Raw genomic sequence first — 26025 nt, forward strand, 5'->3', positions numbered from 1 at the left:
TTCTTCAAAAGACCCTGCATTCGCCCACCAAAATACACACTCCCTAAGCTTATCAAATGGAATATTTACTCTGGAAATTCTTAGATCTGCTGTACAAGAAGGCTAAGGAAAGAGAAGATCAAGGAAGCAGATCCTCTTCTCTTCCTGTACATTTGGGAGAGTTACATGCTCTTTATAATCTTGACAGATAATGATGTTTGTGTTTTATTTTGAGGGGGGTATTTGACAATTCTTCTTTGAGAGAGGTCCCTGTGGGTGCACCACTCTTGGTGCCATCGCACCACCCTTGATCAGAGAGTTTGATAGCAGTCCCTTGCTGGCAATGCATTGGTGCTGTCTGGCTCTCACTCCATTGTTAGTTGTCCGTTGTTAGTTGGAGTAGCATGTGCACAGTCAGCATCCCCTAGTTCTTCGATGAGTTTCCCTGTGGGTGTTCCATGCTGCTGTATGTCTAGTAAGAAATTTTTGGTAGCAGTGCTCTCTGGTGAGCTTCACATGCGGAGTAGACTGCATGCGCAGCGCCACTACTATGCATACGCAGCAACTATCCCCTCAGTTCCTTCTCTGCCATCACCGGCATGGGTCGGGACCTCTTTGCTCTCCAACATAGAAGTATAGTGAAGCATAGTTGCCTGTTAGGTGTTATCATAGTTGATAGTTAAGCAGTTAGTGTTTGTTTTAGAGGGGGAGGGGAACTTTTTCTTCAATTTTTTTGGTTAAGGCTGTTTTTTCTGCCTTAACAGTTCTCCTCCCTGGAATGCCGAGTTCCCCAGGCTTTAAATGCTGCCTTCCCTATTACTCTCTGCTCTCTCTGTTTTAGACGGGCACTCAGTGTGTCCGGTGCTTGGGCAAGCCACACACCACAGCTCAGTGGCAACATTGTAAGCAGCTGATGGCCCAGATGTGGAAGGCCAGGGAACTGAAGTTGAGCTCTCTGGAAAGTACACCTTGGAAGCCCTATCCAGTGGCTATGTCCGAGAAAGCAGCCCCATCTGCCTCTGCTGCTCAGACTCTTCCCTAGACCCATCCAGGAAGAGGTCTCATTTGTCGAGCAAAGGTGACTCCCCCTCAAAAAAACACAGGCAAACACCTAAAATACCCCCTGTACTGACCCAGTCTAGGTCCCAGGACAGGGAGGTACCCGGACCATCATCATCTCATGGCTCCCAAGGGTGCAAGCACCTCACAAGGTGACTGACAGGGCACTCGATAAGCCTAAGTCAAAGTCGGCACTGCCAGCACCGCCCACCTCTGACTTGGCACCCACAAAGGCCAAGTCGAACACAGCACAACACAAGGGTGTTCCATCGGCTTTGAAAAAGCTTAACTCGCACACTGCATCATCAGCACCATATCGCTGCCAGTACCATGAAAACCAAAGCAATTACTACCTGCTATTCTGTTGGTGCTGTCAGCACCGCTAGTAGCTGCAGTACCACCATCTTCAGTTCATCTGGCACTGATCCCGTTAACGATGACTGAGGAGCTCAGAGTGACGTCTGTGCCGACCACACCATTATTCGGCACTGATGGTACGCCTGCTTCTGGCAGGTTTACTTTGTCCACTTCTGTAGGCTCAGCGCCGCCATTGTCAAGCGACGAGGATGACAAAACACCTTGTCGGTCACCATACACCAAGGTACTCTTCACTTAAACAGACTCACCTGCAACACTAACCAGCACATGCAGCAACCAGCACCCCAATGGCAAATACCCTGGTGGCTCCCATCTCCAATCCCTATGCCACCCAATTGAACATACTCAGATTCTTGAGGTCCTTACAGGATCCAATTGCCACAATAGGCACTGACACAACCAGCCTCGGCTGTACCATCCAAGTCTGCCTCTATACCATCATTGGATACCTCTCTGTGCCAAGAGGATGAGCCTCCTTCAACTGATGATGAGTCTACAGTTTCTTCACACCCACCTACACACACACCTTCGTCTTCCCCTGATGATACTCTGATGCCGTGACCTCCCACACCGGGAGATGATTTTAAATCGTTCCAAGAACTATACTGAAGTGTAGCAGGCAGACAGACATCCTAGAGGTCTCATTGGTTATCCTACTGGAGGCTTAACACAAATTAACTGATATCCTGCATGCCTCCCTAGCAGTTAAACTGGCACTTCTTGTGGACCCAGTCCTCATGGAGACGGTGCAAATGCTCTGGCAGACACCAGCTATCATACCACCGGCATGCAAAAGGCCAGACTGCAGATATGTTGTGCCTCAAGGTGCTGACTTCTTATTCTCGCATCCAACCCCTAACTCCATAGTTGTAGATGCGGTGAACCAAAGAGGCAGACAGGCTGTGACTAGAACCACCCCCTATGAGAGAGAATGGAAATGCCTTGACCTCATGGGGAGAGAGCCATATTCCCTAGCATCCTTACGGCTACGCATATCAAACTATGCAGCCATGCTGGCCAAGTACACACACCGCATCTCTGAGCAGATGACACATTTTATTGAGGCTCTGAGTACAAGAGACCAATACAGAATCAATATTAACGAGGACACCCTGATATCACGCATGGCCCTTCAAGCCACACTTGATGCTTCTGACACCACTTCCCAATCTATTGCGACGGCAGTGTTGATGAGAAGGTCATTTTGGCTAAACCTGTTGGGTTTTCCACATGAGATCTAGGCCATGGTCAAAGATCTCCCCTTTGAGGGATTCAAGCTCTTCGTCAGCACCACAGATGCCTCCATTCACTCCCTGAAGGACTCGTGCTATCTTGAAGATGCTGGATATTCATGTGTTTTCAGTAAAACATAAACAGGGAAGAAGTTTCACTCAGAGGTACAAATCCACACCTTTTAGCCTGACGTTTTGAAGGTCAGGTCAAGAGTCTGGTAACCATCTCCTGGTTCAGGGCAACCTCACTCCCTATTCTGGCATCCTTTTTCCACCAATCGTCTGCCATAACTACCGACAGATGGATACTGAACATTCTAAAGAACGGATATTGTATCCCCTTTTCTTCTACTCTCCTTTTCCACTCACCTTTCTCATCCCCCTTCAGGGACCTATCTCATAAGACCATCCTCCTCCAGTATTTCGAACATCTACTCCATCTTGGTGCAGTGGAACATGTACCGCAGCAATAGGAAGGGAAAAAATTCTTCTCCTCCTACTTCTTCACCACAAAGAAGTCAGGAACCTGGAGACCAATTCTCAATCTCAGGAGTCTCAACAGACACACATGTCCACAACAATTCAAGATGGTCAGCCTATCCACCACAATCCCCATCAAGACCAGGGCTTGACAAACCGTGGCAAAATCTACTCGCCAGCCCCGCACTGCGCATGTGCCAGACTCGCATTGTGCATGCGCTCGCTGCCGGTGAATGGGGCAACCAGCTGTAATCTACTAGCCATGGGTGAGTAGATTCACTGATTTGTTGAGCCCTAGTTATCAACTCTTGACCTCCAGGACATGTATCTTCACATATCCATTCACTCTGCTCATTGCAAATTCTTTAGATTCATAATCGGCAGGGCACACTTCCAATATACAGTGCTTCCATTTGAACTCTCTTCAGCCCCAAGAGTCTCCTCAAAGGTGCTAACAGTTGTCGCAGGGGTCTCCATATTCCCATATCACAATGATTGTCTGATAAGAACAAGCACAAGCTTGGAGACCCAAGAAGCAGTCTCTGACCAGATGTTTGTTTCAGACTCTAGGGCTACAGATAAATCTCTCCAAGTGCAAACTTCAACTATCTTAGATAATGGAGTTCATTGGAGCTCACCTCAACTATTTGAGGGCCATAGCTTCTCTACCTCAGCAGATTTTCAGACTATAAAGGATCTCATAGTGATTCTCCAGACCTCCTTACAGACAACTGTGAGGATTTGCCTACAACTACTAGGGAATATAGCTGCAGCCATGTCAGTGGTGTTGCAGGCCGGGCTTCATATGAGAGCAATGCAGCAGTGGGTCAGGACAGTATACAGGCCACAACACAACTTCATTACCAAACTGGTGTCAGTCCTAACCAGAATCAATTTTTCCCTAGATTGGAGGACAGACCCAAGAAATGTGTGCACTGGGATGCCTTTTCACAGACGTTCACAGTCCATGACTTCCATGATGGATACCTCCCTTCTTGGTTGGGGAGCTCATTTGGGCCCTCTCACAACTCAGGGTCAATGGTCCCATCAGGAATCCAACTTGCACATAAATGTACTGTAACTCAGAGAGGTATTCTATGCATGCCATCACTCTCTATACTGAATATACAGTAGCACGGATCAGATTTCAACAGACAATCAGGCAGCAAAGTTTTACATCAACAGCAAGGGGGGGGCCCAGATCGTACCATTTATGCAGGGAGGCCTTCCACCTTTGGACTTAGTGCATAGTGCATAATATATACCTGCAGGCCTCATACCTACTGGGCAGGAGTAATCACACTGCCGACAACCTCAGCAGGAATTTCAAGTCCAATCACAAATATGAAATTGACATGACTATCTGACACCAGCTGTTTACTCATTGGGGATTCCCCACGGTGGACTTGTTTGCAACCAATGCCAACAAGAAGCTCCCACAATACTGTTCATGTGCAGGCATTCTCTGAGAGGTGTGTTTACAATACAGTGGAATGCAATGCTTTTCTGTGCCTATCCTCCCATCCTGCTCATCCACCGAGTGGTCAACAAAATCAGATCAGAAACCACCACGTTACTTCTTATCACCCCAAGTCTGCCTCAGCCACTCTGGTATACTTGCCTGTTCCAAATGTCCACAAGACGACCATGGCTGTCTCCCATTTCTTCCTAACACAAGGGCACGGGCATCTTTGCCAGCCCAACCTACAAGCACTCCACCTCCATGCATGGTTACTCAATGACTTACCTTGGAAGAAGCAACATGCTCTGAACAAGTCAAACAGATCTTACTGAACAGTTGCAGACCATCAACAAGAAAATCTTATCTTTACAAATGGCAGAGGTCCTCTCAATGGACAGAAAGAAAGTTTGAACCAACCACAATTCTGCTGATGGCCATTCTACAATATATCCTAGAGTTAAAAGACTTGGGCCTGTCACTCAGCTCTCTGAAAGTCCATCTGGCATCTGTAACGGCTCTTCATCAACCTTTTGATAATAAATCTGTCTTCCCCTATCCAATGACCAAATGCTTTTAAGAGGTATACAGAATTATTTACCCACCTAACAGGCCTCCTACTCCGGCATGGAACCTTAGCTTGGTTCTTCAGGCTCTCAATTCTAAACCATTCAAGCCTATGGCAACATGCTCCATGCTCCACCTATCCATGCAGGTGGCCTTGCTAGTAGTGCTGATGTCTGCCAGGGGGGTTAGTGAGATCAGTGCTCTCATGGCAAACCCTCCATTCATGATATTTCACAAAGATAAGATTGTTCTCCTTCCTTACCTAAAGTTTCTCCCAAAAGTCCCCATCCCCTTCCACCACTGTAACAAGCCCATAAACTTACCTGTCTTTTTCCTAAAGCCCCATGCCAGTGTGAGGGAGGCTGTGCTGCACATTCTTGACACCCGTTGAGCAATTGTCTTTTACTTGGACAGAACTAAACTGTTCCACAAAACAGACGATCTCTCTTGACTATAGAGAGATCCCTGGGAATGCCAGTTTCCACCTGGAGATTATCTAGGTGGATAAGGGGGGCCCAGAATGTAGGGCAGGTGGAGGGCTTCTCCAGTGGTGCAGTGGATAAGTACCCACCTTGGGAGACAAACATCAAGGGCTCAAGCCCAGCCCTCAAAAAACATGGATAGTAGACTGCATCCAATTAGCTTACTCTACTCATGGTCAACCATCTCCTTTTTTCAGCTGTGGGCCCACTCAACTAGGGCCACTTCAGCCTCTACGTCCTATATATATGGTATCCCACACATTGACATTTGCAGATCAGTGACGTGGTCCTCCATTCACATATTCGTGAGGCTCTATGCTCTGGACAGTCACCCCTCCCGGGTATCCATTATGGACACACCCTCCTCAATACAATATACAACAACACATAACTGAAGCACCCGCTTACTTCATAGATATTGCTTTTTAGTCACCTAAGGTGGAGCACCCACAGGGACAACCATTTTGAAGAATCTCGGTTACTGCACAACATGAGTAACCTTCTCTTCCTTTTCAATTGCCCCGGCTTGAGATGGAGCTTCACACTAAACTAAAAGTGAGGGTTCACTGGAACAGGGACCAGAGGCTTAAGCTTATACTCTTGGAGAAGTCCCTGAGGCCGGCTTCACACACAGGATATCATACAGTTCCTACAGTAATTCCATCTCCACAAGTGAGTTCTTACTACATTTAAAATGCAGAGCCACAGCAGGGCTGGTTCCATTTATGCTGGCTCCAGGACTGCTGAAGCTCTGCCTCCCCTACCCCACCCCCACACCATGGAAACGGTGCAGGGGGAAACTGGCTTTTAAGCAAGTAGTCAACTTGACTACCCAATAAACCTATTTAGTAAGCTACTAGTCAACTACTCCCTTACATCCCTATCGACCAGCACATTGGCACAAACTCTGTCCACGCCGAATTTGGCCACAGCACCTTCTCAATTAAAGACACCTGTCATATTGGCATCACAACCATTTCTGTAGCACAGTGACATTAGATGTATCTTCAACAGCACAGTTGCCTTGTTTGGTGCTGATGTTTCAGAACCTTGGCACTGCAGCTCTTTGGCACCATCACAATTCTCTAGTGATGATTCTGAAGGTATTCAATCTGTTTTCACTCCTCAGCACCCCTCTTCTACTAGACATCACTGACACCTCCAAGACTAACTCCTTACCATCAGTACAATTATGACATACTCCTGTTGTATGGACATCCTGGGATGCCACCACCCATGCCTTACACCTCTTTCATTTTCCGTACTGTAGTCCCTGGGGTTTGTATAACAGACATTCTACCAGGCAACCTAGCCCTACCACACACCATTCTAGTCCTTCTACTCAGGTGTCTGTACACCACAGTGCACTCTAACCTGCACACCAGGAATGGCTGAGGTAACAGAGCCAGCCCTTGATGTATCTCCTCCTATCATCTCCTCTTCCTCTCCAGACAAATCAATCATGCCTTTTCCTCCGACATCCACAGATGACTTTTGGCACTTCCAAAAAATTTTTTTAATAGTTGCCATGGAGCTTAAAATAGCTTTAGAGGAAGTATTGGATTCTTTGAGTGCTGTCCCTGTGGGTGCTTCACTTCAGGTGCTGGTGTGTCCTCATGCCAGTGATTGGAGACTTTTCCTAGCAGTGCCATGCCACACATGTAGTGATGCTCCATTGTACTATTGGTGTCCATCAATTTCACACGTAGTGAGGCTCCTCAGTTCCTTCTCTGCCGTCCTTGGCAGCAGATGGAGCTCCATGCAGTCACCTTTCTTTTGACCAACTTTGTATATCCCTTCTTCACTCCCTTTCCCTTTAAGAAAAACAAACTTTTTTAAAAAAACATTGTTGTTCCAGCTTGTTCTACCCGTTAACCACCATGCCTGGTTCTCCAGACTAGAAGAGATGTGACTCCTGCAAAGACCCAATGCCTGTCTTTGGCGGGTATTTATCATGCATAAAATGCTTAGAAGAAGGCCCTTGTCTCTTAGGTGCCCTCACTGCTCTAACCTAACAACCAAAGCAAGACATGGCAGAGAAACTCACCTTACAATGTTTCTCTAGGAAAAATTTCTCCAGCCCTCTCATGATGACCTTGCCACTCCTGACAGGTTCGTGCTAAAGACAAATCATCACTTCTTTAAAAAAAAAAAAAAAAAAAAAAAAAAAAAAATCCCTCCTTTGCTGCCATTTTGTGTGCTAAGGCCAGGACATCCATGGCCAGGTCTCTGCCTCCCATACACAGGTGACAAACCTGTTACCTTCAGAACTGCCTTTGCCCAGGACCCAATGGCACCTATCCTCCACCCTTGTCCTACTCACCACGCCCTTTTCTGGGCTAGTGGCCACCTTGGCACCCACAGTCCTCTTATAGAAGCCAATACACCACACCCTAAACACTGGCTAGAAGAGCCATTTAGATCTCCTCCACACCACAGCCGAGAGACTCGTTCCATTCCCCCTCCAGAGGAAGATCTACCTGAGGAAGGCTATCTTTAAATTACTGAAGAGGTTCGGGCTTCCCACCTCACAACTTTTCCTCATCCCTGAATGACGCGATCATCCCTACCACTTCTACTCCTACAGATCACTTGTAGGAATTTCAGGATCTTTTTAAACAATGACTACTACCCAAGAAATTGCTCTCCCAAGAAGTCCAGGAAAAACGATTCAGACTTCTTTGGATTCTACAACCTTTCGCCAATCCCAAAATTGCTCTTCCTATGGATGAAGCCCCATATTACATCTGGCTGATGCAGTTTGGCAGAGTAGTGAGCAGGGATGGCCTCTCACTGACCCCAAGGAGAGAGAACCCCTCTCTGAGTCCGGATGGGCTAAGCTGGAGCCTGCCCCTTTAAGTCTGCAGTAGCTTGGGGGGAGGGGCTGGAAATAGAAAAGCTAGGCCCAGAAGCTCAGTAGGGACCTGGCTGTTGGAGAGAGCAGAAGCCTACCCTGAGAAGACTGAGGAGCTGGCTGGGGCGGACGACTGGCCTGGGCCACCAGGCACTGGCCCAGAGAAGGAGACCCTTTTTTGCCCTACATCTAGACAGACCATACAGACACTGGGGACCCGCCCCAACCAGGGGAACAGGTACAACCAGAGGGGGAGTCTGGAAGTGACAGCAGGTAATTAAGGAAATGGAGCAGGTAATTAAGGAAATCATATGCAAACACTTGGAAGGTAATAAAGTGATAGGGAATAGCCAGCATGGGTTTGTGAAGAACAAGTCATGCCAAACTAATCTGATAGCTTTCTTTGATAGGATAACGAGCCTTGTGGATAAGGGAGAAGCGGTGGATGTCATATACCTAGACTTTAGTAAGGCGTTTGATACGGTCTCGCATGATATTCTTATTGATAAACTAGGCAAATATAACTTAGATAGGGCCACGATAAGGTGGGTGCATAATTGGCTGGATAACCGTAGTCAGAGAGTTGTTGTTAACGGTTCTAAATCCTGCTGGAAAGGGATAACAAGTGAAGTTCCTCAAGGGTCTGTTTTGGGACCCGTACTGTTCAATATCTTCATCAATGATGTAGATATTGGGATAGAGAGTACGCTTATTAAGTTTGCAGATGACACCAAACTGGGTGGGGTTGCAACTTCTTTGGAGGATAGGGACATAATTCAAAATTACCTTAGCAAGTTAGAGAAATGGTCAGAGGTAAACAGGATGAGGTTTAATAAAGAGAAATGCAAAGTGCTCCACTTAGGAAGGAACAATCAGTTCCATACATACAAGATGGGAAGCGACTGTCTAGGAAGGAGCATGGCGGAAAGGGATCTAGGGGTCATAGTGGACCACAAGTTGAATATGAGTCAACAGTGTGATGCTGTTGCAAAAAAAGCAAATATGATTCTAGGTTGTATCAACAGGTGTGTTGTAAGCAAAACTCGTGAAGTCATTCTGCCGCTCTACTCTGCACTAGTTAGGCCTCAGCTGGAGTACTGTGTCCAGTTCTGGGCGCCACATTTCAAGAAAGATGTGGAGAAATTGGAAAGGGTACAGAGAAGAGCGACAAGAATGATTAAAGGTTTAGAGAACATGACCTATGAAGCCAGGCTTCATGAGCTGGGCTTGTTTAGTTTGGAAAAAAGAAGATTAAGGGGGGACATGATAGCGGTTTTCAAATATCTAAAAGGGTGTCACAAGGAGGAAGGAGAAAATTTGTTCCTCTTGGTTTCTGAGGACAGGGCAAGGAGTAATGGGCTTAAAGTGCAGCAAGGGAGGTTTAGATTGGACATTACGAAAAAATTCCTAACTGTCAGGGTGGTCAAATATTGGAATAAATTGCCAAGGGAGGTGGTGGAATCTCCCTCTCTGGAGATATTTAAGAACAGGTTAGATAGACATCTGTCAGGGATGGTGTAGACGGAGCTTGGTCCTGCCTTGAGGGCGGGGGGCTGGACTCGATGACCTCTCGAGGTCCCTTCCAGTCCTATTATTCTACGATTCTAAGTGGCCCCGGGAAGCAACGGATAATCAGGTGGATCTGATCACCCTTTAACCTGGGTCAGCATTCTTCAGTGTGGATCCCCTGCTGACCCCAGTGGCTTCGAGGCTGCCACTGCTAGGGCTCTGGTCCAGGACATGGAGTAGGGAAGGCCTGTGTCCCCTCTGCCACTCCTGCATTTGGGTGGCTGTCTCCCCCTTTCCACTTGTGCTGCAGGAACTGTTTGTCTGCCCTGCCCTGAACTAGGGCCCGGGTCGCCATTTTGCCTATGGGGAATTGTTTGTTTGTTTGGCCCACCTTACAGCCCTGGTCTTAAAGGGGCCGCCAGACTAGGACATACAGGTCCAACCACTGGGCAGGGACTCGGGACCAAAGAAGAACTCTTACAGGCAGACGCCAGCATCAGCTTACACTTTCCCCTAACAAAAGAACAGATAGGAAATATTTTGTACCAGCTAAGGATATGGACTCTGCTTTCCCATCCCCCCTCTCCCCCACCTAGTTCTCTATTTTTGGATTCCATACCCCATAGGGCCAAGTATCCACAATTCCACACCGCATGACAGACCATAAGTGCTTTGACATCTTTGACAGGAAAGTCTACTCCTCAGCAACTTTACAACTCTTTGTAGCTAACTACTTGACATTCCTTACTGATTATGACTACACTAACTACTCTAAGTTATAAGACCTCCTAGAGTACCTTCTAGACCAAAAATGCTCTCAACTCCAAGCTGTAATACAAGAGGACGCTCAATCACTTGTACAGCCTTCCAGGTTGCTCTAGACGTGGCAGACATGGCAGCGTGCAGCACAGCAATTGCCACAGTCATGCACAGAGCTTCTTGGCTACAGGCGTCTGGCATACCTAAACAACTCCAGATGAAGGTCGAGGATCTTTCTTTCGGTAGGTTTCACCTCTTTGCCAGTAAGACTGAGGTCTTACATATGATGAAAGACTCTCTCACAACCCTTAGGACTCATGGCACGTATACTCCCCCAAACAAATGCCAGAGATACAACTCTTACCTTAGACTGAGAGACTTTTAGATAGACACAAAGACCTTTTGATTATAGGCAGAGACGAAGATGGCAGAGACGCAGACACAAGAACACCAGACTTCAGCAAACCAGCTGTCTCCTTCACACCTGTCAGTCCATTGATGATGACTCTTGATGACTCTTGAGGGGATTGGGGAGCACCCATTCAGTCTCACCACACAAGGCATATACATCCATTTCCTAAAGTTGCAGGTCCTGCACAATGCATGCCACTTTCTCTTGCTTCTCCAGAACCAAGATGTATACATGATGATGGACCTCATCACCTGCATGTTTTACGTAGAGGCAAGGGGGGAAGCCAGATTCCATTCACTATGCAGGGAGGCTATAAGACTATGGAATTGTTGCATTATATACAACATACATAACTCAGCTGCACACACATTAAGCTCACACAACACTACTGTGGACAAGCTGAGCAGATGCTTCCCTCCTCACCACGAATGGGAACTCGACACCACCGTTATTACACACATCTTCAAGAAGTGGGATTAACCAACCACTGATCTGTTTGCTACAAGCTACAATGCGAAATGCCCACCCTTCTGTTCCAAAGCATGCATCAGCAAAGGCAACATGTTTCTACTAACCTGGGATGGAAACCTACTCCATGCATTTTCTCCCCATTGCTTTTCTCTCCAGGGCCATCGAAAAAATCCTGGTAGACCGAGCCAGAGTCAGTTTGATCATCCCTGCGTGGCCTGGGCAACCTTGGTTTCCTTTCCTCAAACACATGCTAGTCAGCCAATCTCCCCCTCTCCTCCCACTCCAGCAGAACCTGCTAACACTGGTATTAGACAAAACTCTACCATCCAGATCTCCACAGACTTCAGCTCACAGCCTAGCTCCTCCATGGCTCTCACATGTTGAGTTAACTTGCTCTAACCTGGTACAACACATTTTTTTCCCACAGTAAAATACCTTCTTCTTGCTCCTTCTACTTCTACAAGTGGAAAAGATTCATGATTTGGTGTGCCTCTAAATGGGTGAGTGCACAACAGGCAGCTCTGCCGCTCCTACAGGACTACCTCCTCATGCTCAAAAAGTCAGGCCTATCAATTAGCGCACTCAAGGTTCACCTAGCAATGATACCTATACCTGCATTCCATCACAAAATTGATGTTTCCCTATTCATTCTCACAATCACAAAGTGTTTTTTGAATGGACTTTCAGTTCTCTACCCTGAAGTCAAACCTCCTGGGATCTAGATTTAGTCTTCCATCGTTCATGCACAAGCCCTTTGAGTCCCTTGACTCTTGCTCTCTTCTCCAGCGCTTTATGAAGGTCGCTTTCCTCATCACTATTACCTTGGCACATTGCATGGGAGAATTAGGAACCCTTTGACTGATCCACCATATGCCATATTTTTTAAGGATAGAATTAGATTTCAGACTCACCCACAGTTCCTTCCAAAAGTACCCTCCTTGTTCCATATCAATAAACTGCTTCAACTACCAATCTTCTTCCCTAAACCTCATGCTAATTCCTTTGAAACCTCCATCTCACATCAAGGGTGTGGCATAAGCTTTAGCATTCTATACAGACCGGACCAAGGTCTTTAGGAAATCTCTACGACTTTTCTTTTTGGTAGCGGATCATTCCAAAGACCTTCCTATATCCAAAGAGACTCTAAATGGATGTGTTTGCTATTGTCTGAAGTGCCTCAAACCTCTTTCTACAGTTAGGGCCCACTCTACCAGATCCATACCTTCGCCCAACATTACGTACTCATGCATCATCCCAGAACAGAGATACAGCTGGGCAGAGCAGTTTTATCATCCGCCTTTCAACATACTCCAAAGCCTCCACCATCTAAGGGCACTGCTTGTTAGCCACGAAGAGTGGAGCACCCACGGAGGCATCTCTCTCAAAGAAGGGAAAGTTACTCGACTTATGCAGTAACCAGAGTTAGTCAAGATGAGTGTCCCTATGGGTGCATCACTACCGCTCTGCTCCCCTCTGCTTTGGCAATATAGCTTTTGACATAGAGAAGGAATTGATGTGCTGGCCGGGCATGGAGCTACTTGAACTAACTACAGACCATGAGCCAAGCAGCGTGTGTGCATCGCTAGCAGGGGACTGCTATCAGTCTCTCCAATCAAGGGCACCAGAAAGATACCAAGACCAAGAGTAGAACACCCACAGGGACATGCATCTCAAAGATCTCCAGTTATTGCGCAAGTTGTATAACCTTCTCTTATTTAATGACAGTGAAGACTGAGATTCAAAAAGTTAAAGCCACCGTAAAAACATATTGTTAACGTCACATGTCAACACATACAGAATATTCTTACATGAAACTGCAATAAGTTCTCAAGCAGCATTTTTCTTTTCCTGTCTCTAAACTTTGATTATTGATGGAAATATTTTTTCATCTCTTTGTATGTATATGTGATGAAACTTACTTTTACTGATACAAATCCAATCTTTCCAAACCTATATAACAAGTATTAAATAACTGTATGATTTGTTCCCCTTTGATAAGCAAGGTGGGGTTCAATCCCAAACACTTGGTCAGAAAGCGGTGTTCTGTTCGGACTGGTGACCCATCTGAACATAAGAATGGCCATACTGGGTCAGACCAAAGGTCTTGTCTGCCATCAGTGGCCAATGCCAGGTGCCCCAGAGGGAGTGAACCAAACAGGTAATGATCAAGCAATCTCTCTCCTGCCATCCTTCTCCACCCTCTGACAAACACAGGCTGGGACACCATTCCTTACTCATACTGGCTAATAGCCATTTATGGACCTAACCTCCATGAATTTATCTAGTTCTCTTTTAAACCCTGTTATAGTCCTAGCCTTCACAGCTTCCTCAGGTTGACTCTGCGCTGTGTGAAGAAGAACTTCTTTTTATTTGTTTTAAACGTGCTGCCCATTAATTTCATTTGGTGGCCCCTAGTTCTTATATTATGGGAACAAGCAAATAACTTTTCCTTATTCACTTTCTCCACACCACTCATGATTTTATATACTTTATCATATCCCCCCTTAGTCTCCTCTTTTCCAAGCTGAAAAGTCCCAGTCTCTTTAATCTCTCCTCATATGGAACCCATTCCAAACCCCTAATCATTTTGGTTGCCCTTCTCTGAACCTTTTCTAATGCTAGTATATCTTTTTGGAGATGAGGAGACCACATTGTTATGCAGTATTCCAGATCTGGGCATACCATGAATTTATATACAGGCAGTAAGATATTCTCAGTCTTATTTTCTATCCCTTTTTTAATTATTCCTAACATCCTGTTTGTTTCTTTGACTGCCGCTGTACACTGCGTGGATGTCTTCAGAGAACTATCCACGATGGCTCCGAGATCTCTTTCCTGATTAGTTTGTAGCTAAATTAGCCCCCGTCATATTATATGTATAGTTGGAGTTATTTTTCCCAATGTGCATTACTTTACATGTATCCACATTCACTTTCATTTGCCATTTTGTTGCCCAGTCACTTAGTTTGATGAGATGTTTTTGAAGTTCTTCACAGTCTGCTTTGGTCTTAACTACCTTGAGCAGTTTATTTTCATCTGGCTTTCATCTTGGGCTAAGAAACAATATAATTTTCCAAGATAAGATCTTTCAGACTGGTGTCTGAAGGAGAGTTGTGGACTTCAAAAATGCTAACTTTAACTCTTAAATTACTGATATATAGACTCCACCTTAACTTCACTTTTTCCTGGAATATTTTCCTACATAGATATGGTTGAATCATGTCATTTGTATACTTGTAATCAAAGGGTTAATATCCTTATCTGCTGTTCATTTACAACACACTAAAAGCTTTTCTACATGGTGTGGCCAGGGCCAGACTGAGGCATGGGTGAGCCTGGCAGCTGCCCGGGGCGCCAACCAATAGGGGGCGCCAGATGGCAGCTGTAAGGGGCGCGCGGTATCCCTTTCAACTGCCATCAGGCGCTGTGCTCCCGGCTCCTGCAGCGCCAGCCCCACAGCACTGGCCAGCAGCGCCATTCCCCCCACAGCCAGCAGCACTGACCGGATTGGGCAGCGCATGCACCGTGTGCCCCAGGGGTGGGCCCAGGACTGCGCGCCAGCAGCCATGCGTCCTGGGGGCATGCCCTGGGCTGCGCACCAGGGGCTGTGGCCAGCCCACGCATGCACCATGTGCCCTGGGGGAGCACCTGTGCACCTGGGGGTGGCCCCCGCGCCCGGGTCCAGGGTGCCAAAAGGGCTCGGGCTGGCCCTGGGTGTGGCATGTACATTATGAGTGTGATTTCTAAAGTGTAATGTTCTCATTAAATCAGTCAATCTAGATTCTGCTGTTGTGTACTAAAGCTTTCCTAATGCTCTTTAATCTAGTTTCAAATAAGGTAGAGCTTGTTAGGGGACATTTAGTGTACACCAGAGTAGGTTCTACTCTAAATGAAACAATAAATGTTCAAAACTTTAGTGCACAATAGGGGTATGTCTAGACTGCATCCGTCTGTCGGCAGAGGGATGCAGATTAGGCAGGTCAACATTGCAAATGAAGCAGGGATTTAAATATCCTGTGCCTAATTTGCATAAAAATGGCCACCACATTTTGCTGTCCCTTATGCCTCCTTCAAGGAGGTTTACAGGATCTGTCGAAAAAGGTTTTCTTTCTCAACAGATTCCCCTCTAGACTGCTGCTTTTTGCCGACAAAGTGCTGAGATGGCAAAACGTGTGGCCATTTTATGCAAATTAGGTGCAGGATATTTAAATTCCCACTTCATTTGCAATGTCGACCTGCCTAATCTGCATCCTTCTGCTGACAGAGGCATGCAGTCTAGACATACCCTAGAACTCTCACTCCCTTAGAATGTATTTCACCACAGTTTAGAGAAGTAGTTCAGGATTCTCATTGGGTTTATCATTAAAAACTTTATTTTAACATTGACTTTTCAAAATGTAGTTTAAATGTTTCTCGTAACATAACTGCATTTCTTATTTTGTTCGTATCAGAGAATCTTTTATATAATTTTAAACAGATTAAGCATAAGGTTAGACTTTAGCAACAGAGCATGTTAAAAAAATGTTAGGATGTCGTGTGTCTAGATTGTTCTACATCACTTTAATGGTCAAAGCTTCCTATTTTGCCTTTCTCTGTCCTTCCTCTCCCCCCTCTGCCCCCACCCCCCCCCACACACACACAAGCAGGAATTTTTAATTTGTGTTAGTTAATGAAAAGTGGGGATTCACTGGTGATTGCAAAAGTGCAAACAGTGGTTTATCTGGGACAGGTAGCATTTCTACTAGCGTGTTCTATAAGCCTGCTCAGGGATATTTAGATAAGATGATGGTGGGAAAATTGTTCTTTTCCCACTATCCCTCAGCTACCAATGCTGAACTTCACTAGTGGGAGCAATTGCAGGAATTAGTGAAGTGAAGATTGTGAATACAAGATCTAACTTGTTTTTAAATCTAAATAAACCCACTACATAAATACTTGCTGAGTTACATTAAATGATTCCTTAAGTTCATAATTGGAACCCTGGAAATAAAAAGTTTATTGGCAGCTTTGTGCATTGGCAAACTATCTGAAAACTCATCCAAAGGACAGCTATCTAGGAGGAAACTAGTGAAAAACTGTTCTATGTAGTTTTGCTCTGAGACAAGATCTGTATAATTACCATTTGAGATCCATTAACATTTAAGAAATCCATTTTTTATAGTTTTGTCCTCATATTTTTGATCGATCACCGTAGATCTCCCTGTCAATCACGTATATTTTTGAATGTTTGATTTCTTACAGATATTGATATTTATATACATCTATACTTATTTCTGTTATCTTTCACATCTACACAGTTTGTATAAAAATGCGCATTTCTGAAAGTTTAATGTACAAGTTTACATCGTGACCATTCATACATTTTAACAGAAGTATTTATATGCATATTTTTAATTAAACCATCATAGAAATAATTTAATCAGAGCTGCCATTGTTTTTACAGCATACTGAAGAATTAACAAAATCTCCAGTGATTGATCTAACAGAAGAAGGTACGTACAATTTTGATACTGGTGAATGAAAAATTATTTATAGAGATATAGGGAAAAAACTTAAAATATAAGATATAATTAATGAAAGGTTTCATTTAGTAATTTATTTTAAATGTACAGGAAAATAATCTTGTGGAGTTGAGACTGGGATCTAGTCCTTAGAAGAAAAAACTTTCTCATGAGGGGAACTGCTTCTGCACATCTCCATTTTAGTAGATTACATTGTAATCCAGTAACCATACCAAAATTGTTTGATTTTTAAGAGATGTAAGTTTATTTACTCATGGATCCAATGCCCCAACTGTAATTATATAAGACCCTGCTACTGTAACTGTTCCTAGTCCCTCTTTCTGGTGATGCAAATACAGTAAAACTCCAATAGTTCGGCACCTAGTTGTTCAGGATTCCCGAGGCATCAAAATGTCAAGCGCTCCTGTCCAGCTGATTAAAAAGCCGGCCGCTCAGCACACGAGCCAGCTGTACCCGGACTGAACATAAGGTTGAGGGGAGGGGGGTAAGTGGGATCATGTTACAGTATGGAGAAGAGCTTTTTGCTTCAGGGAAGGGAAAAGGAGAGTGGAGGGGGGAGGAGGATCAGGTTACAGCACAGAGTAGAAGCAAAGAGGAAAGGGGAGAGGAAAGGGAGGGAGATTGTGTCCCGGCCAGCTGTTAAGCCGGGCAGCTGTACCAGGACCTCCGGATACTCCTATCCGGCATATCTGATAATTCGGCACCACCTAGGTCCCAAAGGTGCTGGATTATCGGAAGTCTGCTGTAGATGCCATTATGAACCACTACTTTACTCAGATTGAAGGCAACAGCTGACCAGTCTCTTTCACCCACCAAACCACTGAAATAGGCATCAGGAACCCAGAGCCAGTTGCTCACAATACAGGCTGATTAATCTTCTTAAATATCTCCCATAATGAAGGGAAATTAGTCCTCCTCATTCACTGGTAGGTGAAGACTTGCTACCCACCACAGAATGAGCTGACTACTTACCAACCACTGCTCCTGCAATGATGTTAAATAACATTCTTTTTGCTATAAATAATATGCAACTATCCAACTTAAGGTTTGGACACAGTTTGATTTCAGTAAAACTTGTTGCTTGGGGTGATTTGTAATCTCATTAATTTTTATAAATGAAGCAGAGCTTGTTCTAGGTCAAGTCCTGGATGGGAGAAATCAGTGTGCTGGAGGACCAGTGGTACAATTAAGAAATGTTTTGCCAGTATGGGAGTAGGAAGGCCACTTGACGTTGCCATGTATCTAAAAGGGTGTTATAAGGAGGAGGGAGAAAACTTGTTCATCTTGGCCTCTGAGGATAGAACAAGAAGCAATGGGCTTAAACTGCAGCAAGGGAGGTTTAGGTAGGACATTAGGAAAAAGTTCCTAACTATCAGGGTAGTCAAACACTGGAATAAATTGCTCAGGGAGGTTGTGGAATCGCCATCCTGGAGATATTTAAGAGTAGGTTAGATAAATGTCTATCAGGGATGGTCTAGACAGTACTTGGTCCTGCCATGAGGGCAGGGGACTGGACTTGATGACCTCTCAAGGTCCCTTCCAGTCCTAGTATTCTATGATTCTATGTGACCCGCACTCCTAGCCCAGGACCCCTACATTATTCTCTTTCCCGTCCCGTTAGCTGGGGGAAGGGAGCAGAATCCCTGCCTCTGCATAGAGCTGCTGAATCTGTATACAGTGCTGGGGGCAGAGTTCTTCTCATTTCCCAGAGGGGAGGGCCAGTGAGGAAAGGAGAACTACCAGTCCTGTCCCACTCTCTCTCTCTCCCCTTTCCCCCCGACTGCTCCCCAGGGAAAATGAGATTTCCCAGCCTAGTTCCACACACAGCCTTATAGATGCAGTAGCTCTGTGGAATGGGGAGTAGAGCCATGCCAGAGATCTTGAGAGGAGATGTGAGGGGGCAACTTGTTTTATTCAAGGATGCTATACTGGCTAAAAATAGCTTGGTGATACGGCATCCTGGAGCGTGACACCTTATTTGCAGTACTGTGCAAGATACAGTATTAGTGGCTATGGTTGGCTTGGTAGGTTGCCTTCTTTCATCTCTGTGTGTAGAACTAATCTTCAGTCATGGAGTTAAAAAGCACTATGCTGTTGTTGATTTTGGGTATGCATTTTTTTAAAACGGAATCAAAATCTTTGTAGTAATTTAGGATCCCATGCCACCTTTTTCAGTAGGGTGGGTATTAGGTAGTATTCTGGAATAATTCCTATTGGAACAAATAAGTTACTTCTTCCTAAATTCTTCCTGCAGCTAGTTTAGTGATTTCTTTTTTATGTTATTTTTCTAAACTAGCATGTTAATGTTCCTGTGCTGTTAAAATGCTCTTGCATCCCACCAAGACAGTGATGCATTTTTGTGGTGATTTAGCATAGAAGCTTGTAAAATATGTCAAATGCAGCAATTATTTTGGAATTGATGAAGATGTTGTATTTAATGTAAGATCTTAGAGATGTTCAGCTAACTGTCAGTTGAGTAGTTGGTGTGTTTCCATTGTAGATAGGAGTAAGAGCTTAAGAGTGGCCATACTAAGTCAGACCAACTGTCCATATAGCCCATTATCTTGTCTTGTGATAGTGCCAGATACTTCAAAGGAAATGAACAGAACAGGGCAATTTATCAATTGATCCATCTCTGGCATCCAGAGTATGGGATTGTGTCCTTGACATCTTAGCTGTCAGCTGATTTTCCCCTCCCCTTGTCCCTCCCCCCATGAACTTGTCTAACTCTTTTGAGCAATATGTAAATTATAAAGATGAATAATTAAATGGAATGAAGACTAAACTGTCACCTCACGGTCTCATAATGGTAGCCCATACATGTTAGCTGAAGCGCTTTAACAGTGTGAACAAGTTTCTAGAACCTTTAACAATCCTGAGAAATCCTTATTATGTAAAACAAAACCCAACATCTGTCAAACAAAGTTTTTAACCCAATTCACTTTCAGTAGGTACAAAATTACAGGATTTAAAACTTGCATTTTGTTCACAGGCAAGGTAAAAGAAGACCAGAATTCTGTGTCCCACAAAAGGAATTCAAAACCAAGAGGCACCAAATCAGATTGCCACGAACCATTAGCACAAGCATCAAATATGGTATTTTTTTCTTTTTTTAAACTTTCTATAATTTTTATTTTTAATTTTAGAGTGTTTACAAACTCCAGCTGACTAGCTCTTCATAATTCAACAATATACAACTTAAGGGAAATTAAAAAATACTTTTAAACAACATGTTTTATTAAAAGAACTGTATCTGGGTAAACTTACTCTAAGTTACAAGAAGGCAGTGCTGTATTACAGTGAAGTCTTCAGAAACCATCAAATTACTTGTACTATAATAATGGTTTCTAAAACAGTGGAAACTCTTAACAAAAATTCTACCTCTTAGGAGAACCAAGATTGAAGCAAAGAATATAGACCAGATGAGCATTGCTACATGCTAAAATGAACTTCTCTAAAAACTATTGTAGATGTTGTAGTAGAAAAATCTATCATGGGACAAAAACCAGGCAAGGAAAATTTCAGTCAAGGGTGAAAAAATTACCTTTTTTCAAATTGAGTGAAAAAGGGTTAAAATTTCATTTACTGTGGTTCATAATTCTTTGTATTCAATCCTGCTCCAGTGCCTTAAAAAACAGCTAGAATGAGGGACCAGAAATGTAAAGATCAAGTATCTAAATGTGCATGTTTTATTACTGTTGGACAATTAAGATTCTGAGAGATTTAATGGATATAGATTAAGGATGTTAAATTTCGATTAATCAGTTAATCAAGTAGTAGACAGAATTTCCATTGACTGCTTGATTAGCCAATAAGGGGGAGGTAGGGCGTTCGCTATGTCGATTGCATCTCTGCCTTTTAAATGTAGTAAGAGCTGAAGAGCAGTGGGGAACCCAGGGTGAGTGGGGACTCAAGCAGTCTCCGCTCATCCCACGTTCCGACTGCTCTGCTTCTGCCTTTGAAACGTAGCAAGAGCCATGCAGCTGCCTGCCACGCGACTCTCCAGAGGAGATGGGCGGGGTAAGAATTTTTTTGTGCACAGAAACGCACCTTAGCAGGAAATATGACCTGTAGTTTTATTCACATCGGTACGATTTACTTTTGTAAACCTTTCAGTCCTGTGATGTGGTTTAGTCTGGCTGAATCTCTAGGCACTTTTTGGAAAATTGATCAGAGTGCAATAACAGAACACTTAAGTGAATTGTGACGCTGCAATTCTATCTAGATACAATGTTGAATTCAACAGTACTCAGTTTGGAACAACCAAAATAATCTTAAGACGGTGTTTGTTAGTGATGTCTTCTGATGTGTCGTTGAGGATGATGGGTGGAAAGTATTGGATATTTGAAAAATAAATTTGTTAGCAAAACATGTTCCTGTAACACTTCTTTTCTGTTGACCTCTTAGATTAGGGGTGGGAAACCTCTTTTGGGTCAGAAAAATCAGTCAGGGGCAGTACACAAGTGAGAAGCAACAACAAAAACCAAAACCCCACCCTTCACTGATATGGCCCTGACTGAGAGAGAGAGAGACACTCCCCACATTCCCTTTGCACACTAGAGCTGGGGGGAAGGGGGAGGGACAGCCTTAGTAGATTGGGGAAGATTTGGAGCACCAGTGTGGGCTCCCCAACACTGCGGGGGACCTGACCCTCAGAGGCCACATCCAGCCTGAGGTTCCCTACCCTCGTGGAGGGATAGTTCAGTGGTTTGAGTATCGGCCCGCTAAACTCAGGGTTGTGAGTTCAATCCTTGAGGGGGCCATTTAGGGATCTGGGGCAAAATCTGTCAGGGATAGTACTTGGTCCTGCCATGAGGGCAGGGGACTGCACTTGATCTCTCAATGTCCCTTCCAGTTCTGTGAGATAGGTATACCCCTGTCTTAGAGACTGTAAAATAGGGCTAGTTTTGAGGGAGTCTTTTGAAATATTTTTAAAAGTGGTAAAGTAACATAAATTCAGTATGACCTTTCAAAGGCCCTTCAAGTCCTATGATTCTATATATGACAGCATGACATACCAGAAAAAACAATTTAACAAAATACTACTTTTTTATTTTAATTTAATATTGTTATCTATGTAGTTATTCTAATACTGAACTAATAAATAAAATGACTAATGCAGCGTTATTTACCACATTACAAAAAATCTTGCTCCTTAACATTTTTTAAACTGTTTCCAAAAATGGGAACACTAAATCTGAATCAAAAGTTAGCACACTGTGGTTGATTTGTTCATTGAAGAAAAAATACAGTAATAACTTATTCACTTTTTTTAAAAATTATTATTCTCCCTAGTTTCTTGAACATCTTCCTCCGCTGCCCAGGATACCTCCATACCTAGAACTCAAGGATAGATTCAAAGACACTGTGCCACCTCAGAAACCTGAACTAAAACTGGCTCAGGTGCAAAATCCAAAAGGTATTGCGCTCTCATGGACTGTTACGGAGATTGATCCTAAATGCGCTCCTGTGGAGAGCTATCACTTGTTCCTATACCATGAACATCCCAATAACAGTACTGCATCACACTGGAAGAAAATAGGAGAAATAAAGGCTTTGCCACTACCAATGGCTTGTTCTTTATCACAATTTACAGCCTCCAAGAAATACTACTTTACTATACAATCAAAAGATGTCTGTGGACGTTATGGACCGTTTTGTGATATACAGTCAATTTCTTTAATTTCTCTGGAAAACTCGTAAGCTATTTCAATAATTGTTACACATTTGTTTCTTTGAAATTCTGTATTTTTACTTGTAAACAATTTAGAGTCAAGAAATTAATTGCACCACAGGCTAGAGATGTAAAAAAAATATATAACAAATATTAACTGTATAACCAATAAAAATTCAATTGGGTACATGGTTAAATGGGGGGCTTGGCTGTGCCACGGTCTGGCCCTACCTTGAGTTTCACAGCAGGTGATGGGCCAGGCCCGGGCACCAGTTAACTGGTTGCCCATTTATATCACTTCCACACAGTATTCAGTCAGTTTTGTTTCTTATCTATGATGCCCGTGGCCAATTATTTATATTCTGAGCATTATTGAATACATTTTGTAAGTTGTTTCTAAAAACTTGAGGCTAAGAATTCTAGTGTTAAAAACAAATTTCATTTCCATCCTTAGTTGTTTTCCTTCTGAATCCTTCCCCTACTATTTCTTTTCTGTGAGCATCTTTGCATGTAGGATATACTTGGGACCTAAAGGGATAAAAGTTTCCACTTGGTAGCTATGAATTTTGATGATGATCATGAGATGAGAAAGATAACATCATGAGTTCTGTGGTGTTTTCCTCACCTTTTTTTGTATTTTGGGAGAAAATAGTGGGTTTTGTGCGTTCCATTCGTTTCACCAAATGGTGCACAAACTTTCAGAAAATTTTAATTCTTGTACTTCAGTATACTCATCCAATACTGCAGGAGCACATCCATTATTCTGAAGCCTCTGAAAACTAATTGTAAGGGTAAAAGTTCCTGTCATTGGGATGATAATACCAACACTATAGTGTTTAAATATTGGAATCACCTGAGACAGTCAGCTGGACTTTGTAGAGATGCTTCATTGTACAGAACACCAAGTAAGAGTGTTTCATTATCACTCATTTTGAGCAAGAATTAAGCTTTTTGAGAATTTGATTGAAGTGTTTATAAATAAATGTTTTTCAGTGCTGTATTTCACTTGTTTGTGTGTTCTGGTTTTGAAGAGGCTACCTTTTAGGTACTACCATGGGCCACCTATCTGTGGTATGATGGGAGTAATTACTTTCCGAGACAGACCTTTCATATGCTATAAAGAGATAGGTGGCACATTACTTACATTAATTAGTGATGATTCTAGAATATTAGTTTCCAAAATTATTAATTAATAACGAAGGCAATGTAGTGGCGGTTGGCATTTTGTTTTTGGAAATGTGCATACTGAAATTAATTCAGTGATATTTGTAGTGTTTCCAGTACAGCAAGAATATAAAACAAAGACAAAATCTGATTTAATTTAAATTTAATAAATTTTATACAGTTTAAATCATGCTGTGTGGGATACACACAAGATTAACTGAATAAGTTTGATTCTTTCAGTGTTAAACTTGTTTTTATGTATGCTTAACCACAACTTTAAATTGTTACAGTCAACATGCAATCTTTCATTTCAAAACTTTTTAAAACTGGTTTCAAACTTAACTGCCCTGAATTCCCACTACCAATTTTGAAGTGTCCTATTCACACTTTTGTTGTTTTGCTTTCCTCTGTTTTATGAAAGAAATGAAAAACTGAATGATTACATGGAGGAAACAGTGAAAATGACTATATAAACTTTTATTACTGGCTTAAATAAACTGTCTTAAATAAACCAAACTGAAGGAGGTAATCTTTCCTGTCAGCTTTCAATTCCAGTAAATTCAAGTGTTGTAACAATGGGTTAAAATGTCCAGACATTAACCTGTGTCCCTTGATTAAAAAGTTTTATAAAGTCTTTATTTTCATATATACATATGTCAGCCTATGGTCAGGTCAGTGCATGTGGTCTGTGTGTGTGATACACCCGAGTCTTCAACTGCTAGGACAGGGTCCCTTCACAGCAGGCAGCCTATTGGAGGCTGACGGGTGCCCCAAAAGTTCGCAGGGAGAGCTTATTACACTCGAGTCTTTAGCTGCTAGGACGGGGTCCCTTTGCAGCAGGCAGCAGACTGACGGGTGCCCCAAGGGTTTGTCCCGTGGAGGCGACAGAACCCAAACCCCCAGCTCTGCTTGCATCTGCCCCTGTGACCGGCTGGAGTTCTTTTAATTGTGTCTGGTGCTGTTACAGCAACAGGAAGAGTCAGGTTAAAGCTTAAACAGTTACTGGTTTATTAAAGAGGCTTATAAAGCATGTGGTTACAATGACTATTGTTCTACCTCTTAACTGCTAGCAAATACAGATCTTAAAATGGTTACAAAGGAAAAGGAAGATAGAAAATAACGGTACCAAGTGACAGCTTCATCTTTAAAGAGCTCTATTCTATACATGCACTAAAACAAAAGGACACATACAGGTACAATTTTTACCCCCTGCTGCGTCTCTCGATTCCAGCGTGTCAGGCCAGGACCGGTCACTCAATTCCCTGGGAAAGATGAATACGAGGCTGGGCGTCCCCATGTGGATCTCGGGAGGCAATCACCTAACCCGACCAGCAGGTAGATGGTAGATTGATGCTCAGAGGGAGTGTGCTGCTGGGCCCATCTTTATACCCGTGGGGTCACGTATTCTCTTTCTTATTTATGGAGCTAAGTGGTACTGGTTCGTCTTTGTGACGCCAGTTCTTACAAGGGAGTTGTGAACTTAATTTACACTTGTAAGAGAGATAACTAAATTGGGAGTACTGGACATTCTTTACTCAGCAGGAGATTCCTCTCCCAGGGACGGTTGTGTGATCGTATCAACATAGGTTGCTAGCCAAGGGCAGTTCTCGCAGCCTCTAGGTCGTTTATTGGCTTGATCACCCTCTGTTATCTGTGTTTTACAGTTATCCAGGGTCAGATGAGCCAGCATATCCGGGCCTCTGTCAAGGTATCAAAGACTATGCTGATTTTATTGCTCTCTGTGTCCTGTGTGCTCTGAGGCATCTTGTAGGAGCAAGCAAGATCTATGTGACTGGGGAAGGGGAGGCTCTGTCTTGCTACAACATACAGGAATTTTAAAAGTTGGGAAAATTCTAATAAAAGCAACTTGGAAGATCATTTTTGTTGCAGTAATTTGCTGTTCTTTGAATGGCCTCTACATAGTCCCACTCTTGGATTGTGTCCTGGGTGCATCTTGTTATGGAATGTTTTCTAGCAGAGCCTGTTGGAATACTCCCTTGTCTTTTCCTTCTCTGTTCTTGACC

At 43.6% G+C, this 26025-nt stretch overlaps 1 protein-coding gene across 3 annotated transcripts in view; it reads left to right on the plus strand.

The window, feature by feature from the left end:
- The window catches only part of ATF7IP2 (activating transcription factor 7 interacting protein 2), an 89643-nt gene extending 65806 nt beyond the window's left edge, over positions 1 to 23837 (plus strand). For all 3 annotated transcript variants that reach the window (XM_075899291.2, XM_089782286.1, XM_089782287.1), the window contains 3 exons: positions 17085 to 17133; positions 20156 to 20259; positions 22459 to 23837. In XM_075899291.2, the coding sequence (XP_075755406.2) occupies positions 17085 to 17133; positions 20156 to 20259; positions 22459 to 22866 (561 nt within the window). In that variant the 3' untranslated portion in view covers positions 22867 to 23837. The remainder of the gene's footprint in view (positions 1 to 17084; positions 17134 to 20155; positions 20260 to 22458) is intronic.
- Positions 23838 to 26025: the final 2188 nt, after the last annotated feature.

The sequence above is a fragment of the Pelodiscus sinensis genome, chromosome 15 (genome assembly GCF_052426305.1).
Source record: "Pelodiscus sinensis isolate ZL-2025 chromosome 15, ASM5242630v1, whole genome shotgun sequence".
Classification (NCBI taxonomy): domain Eukaryota; kingdom Metazoa; phylum Chordata; order Testudines; family Trionychidae; genus Pelodiscus; species Pelodiscus sinensis.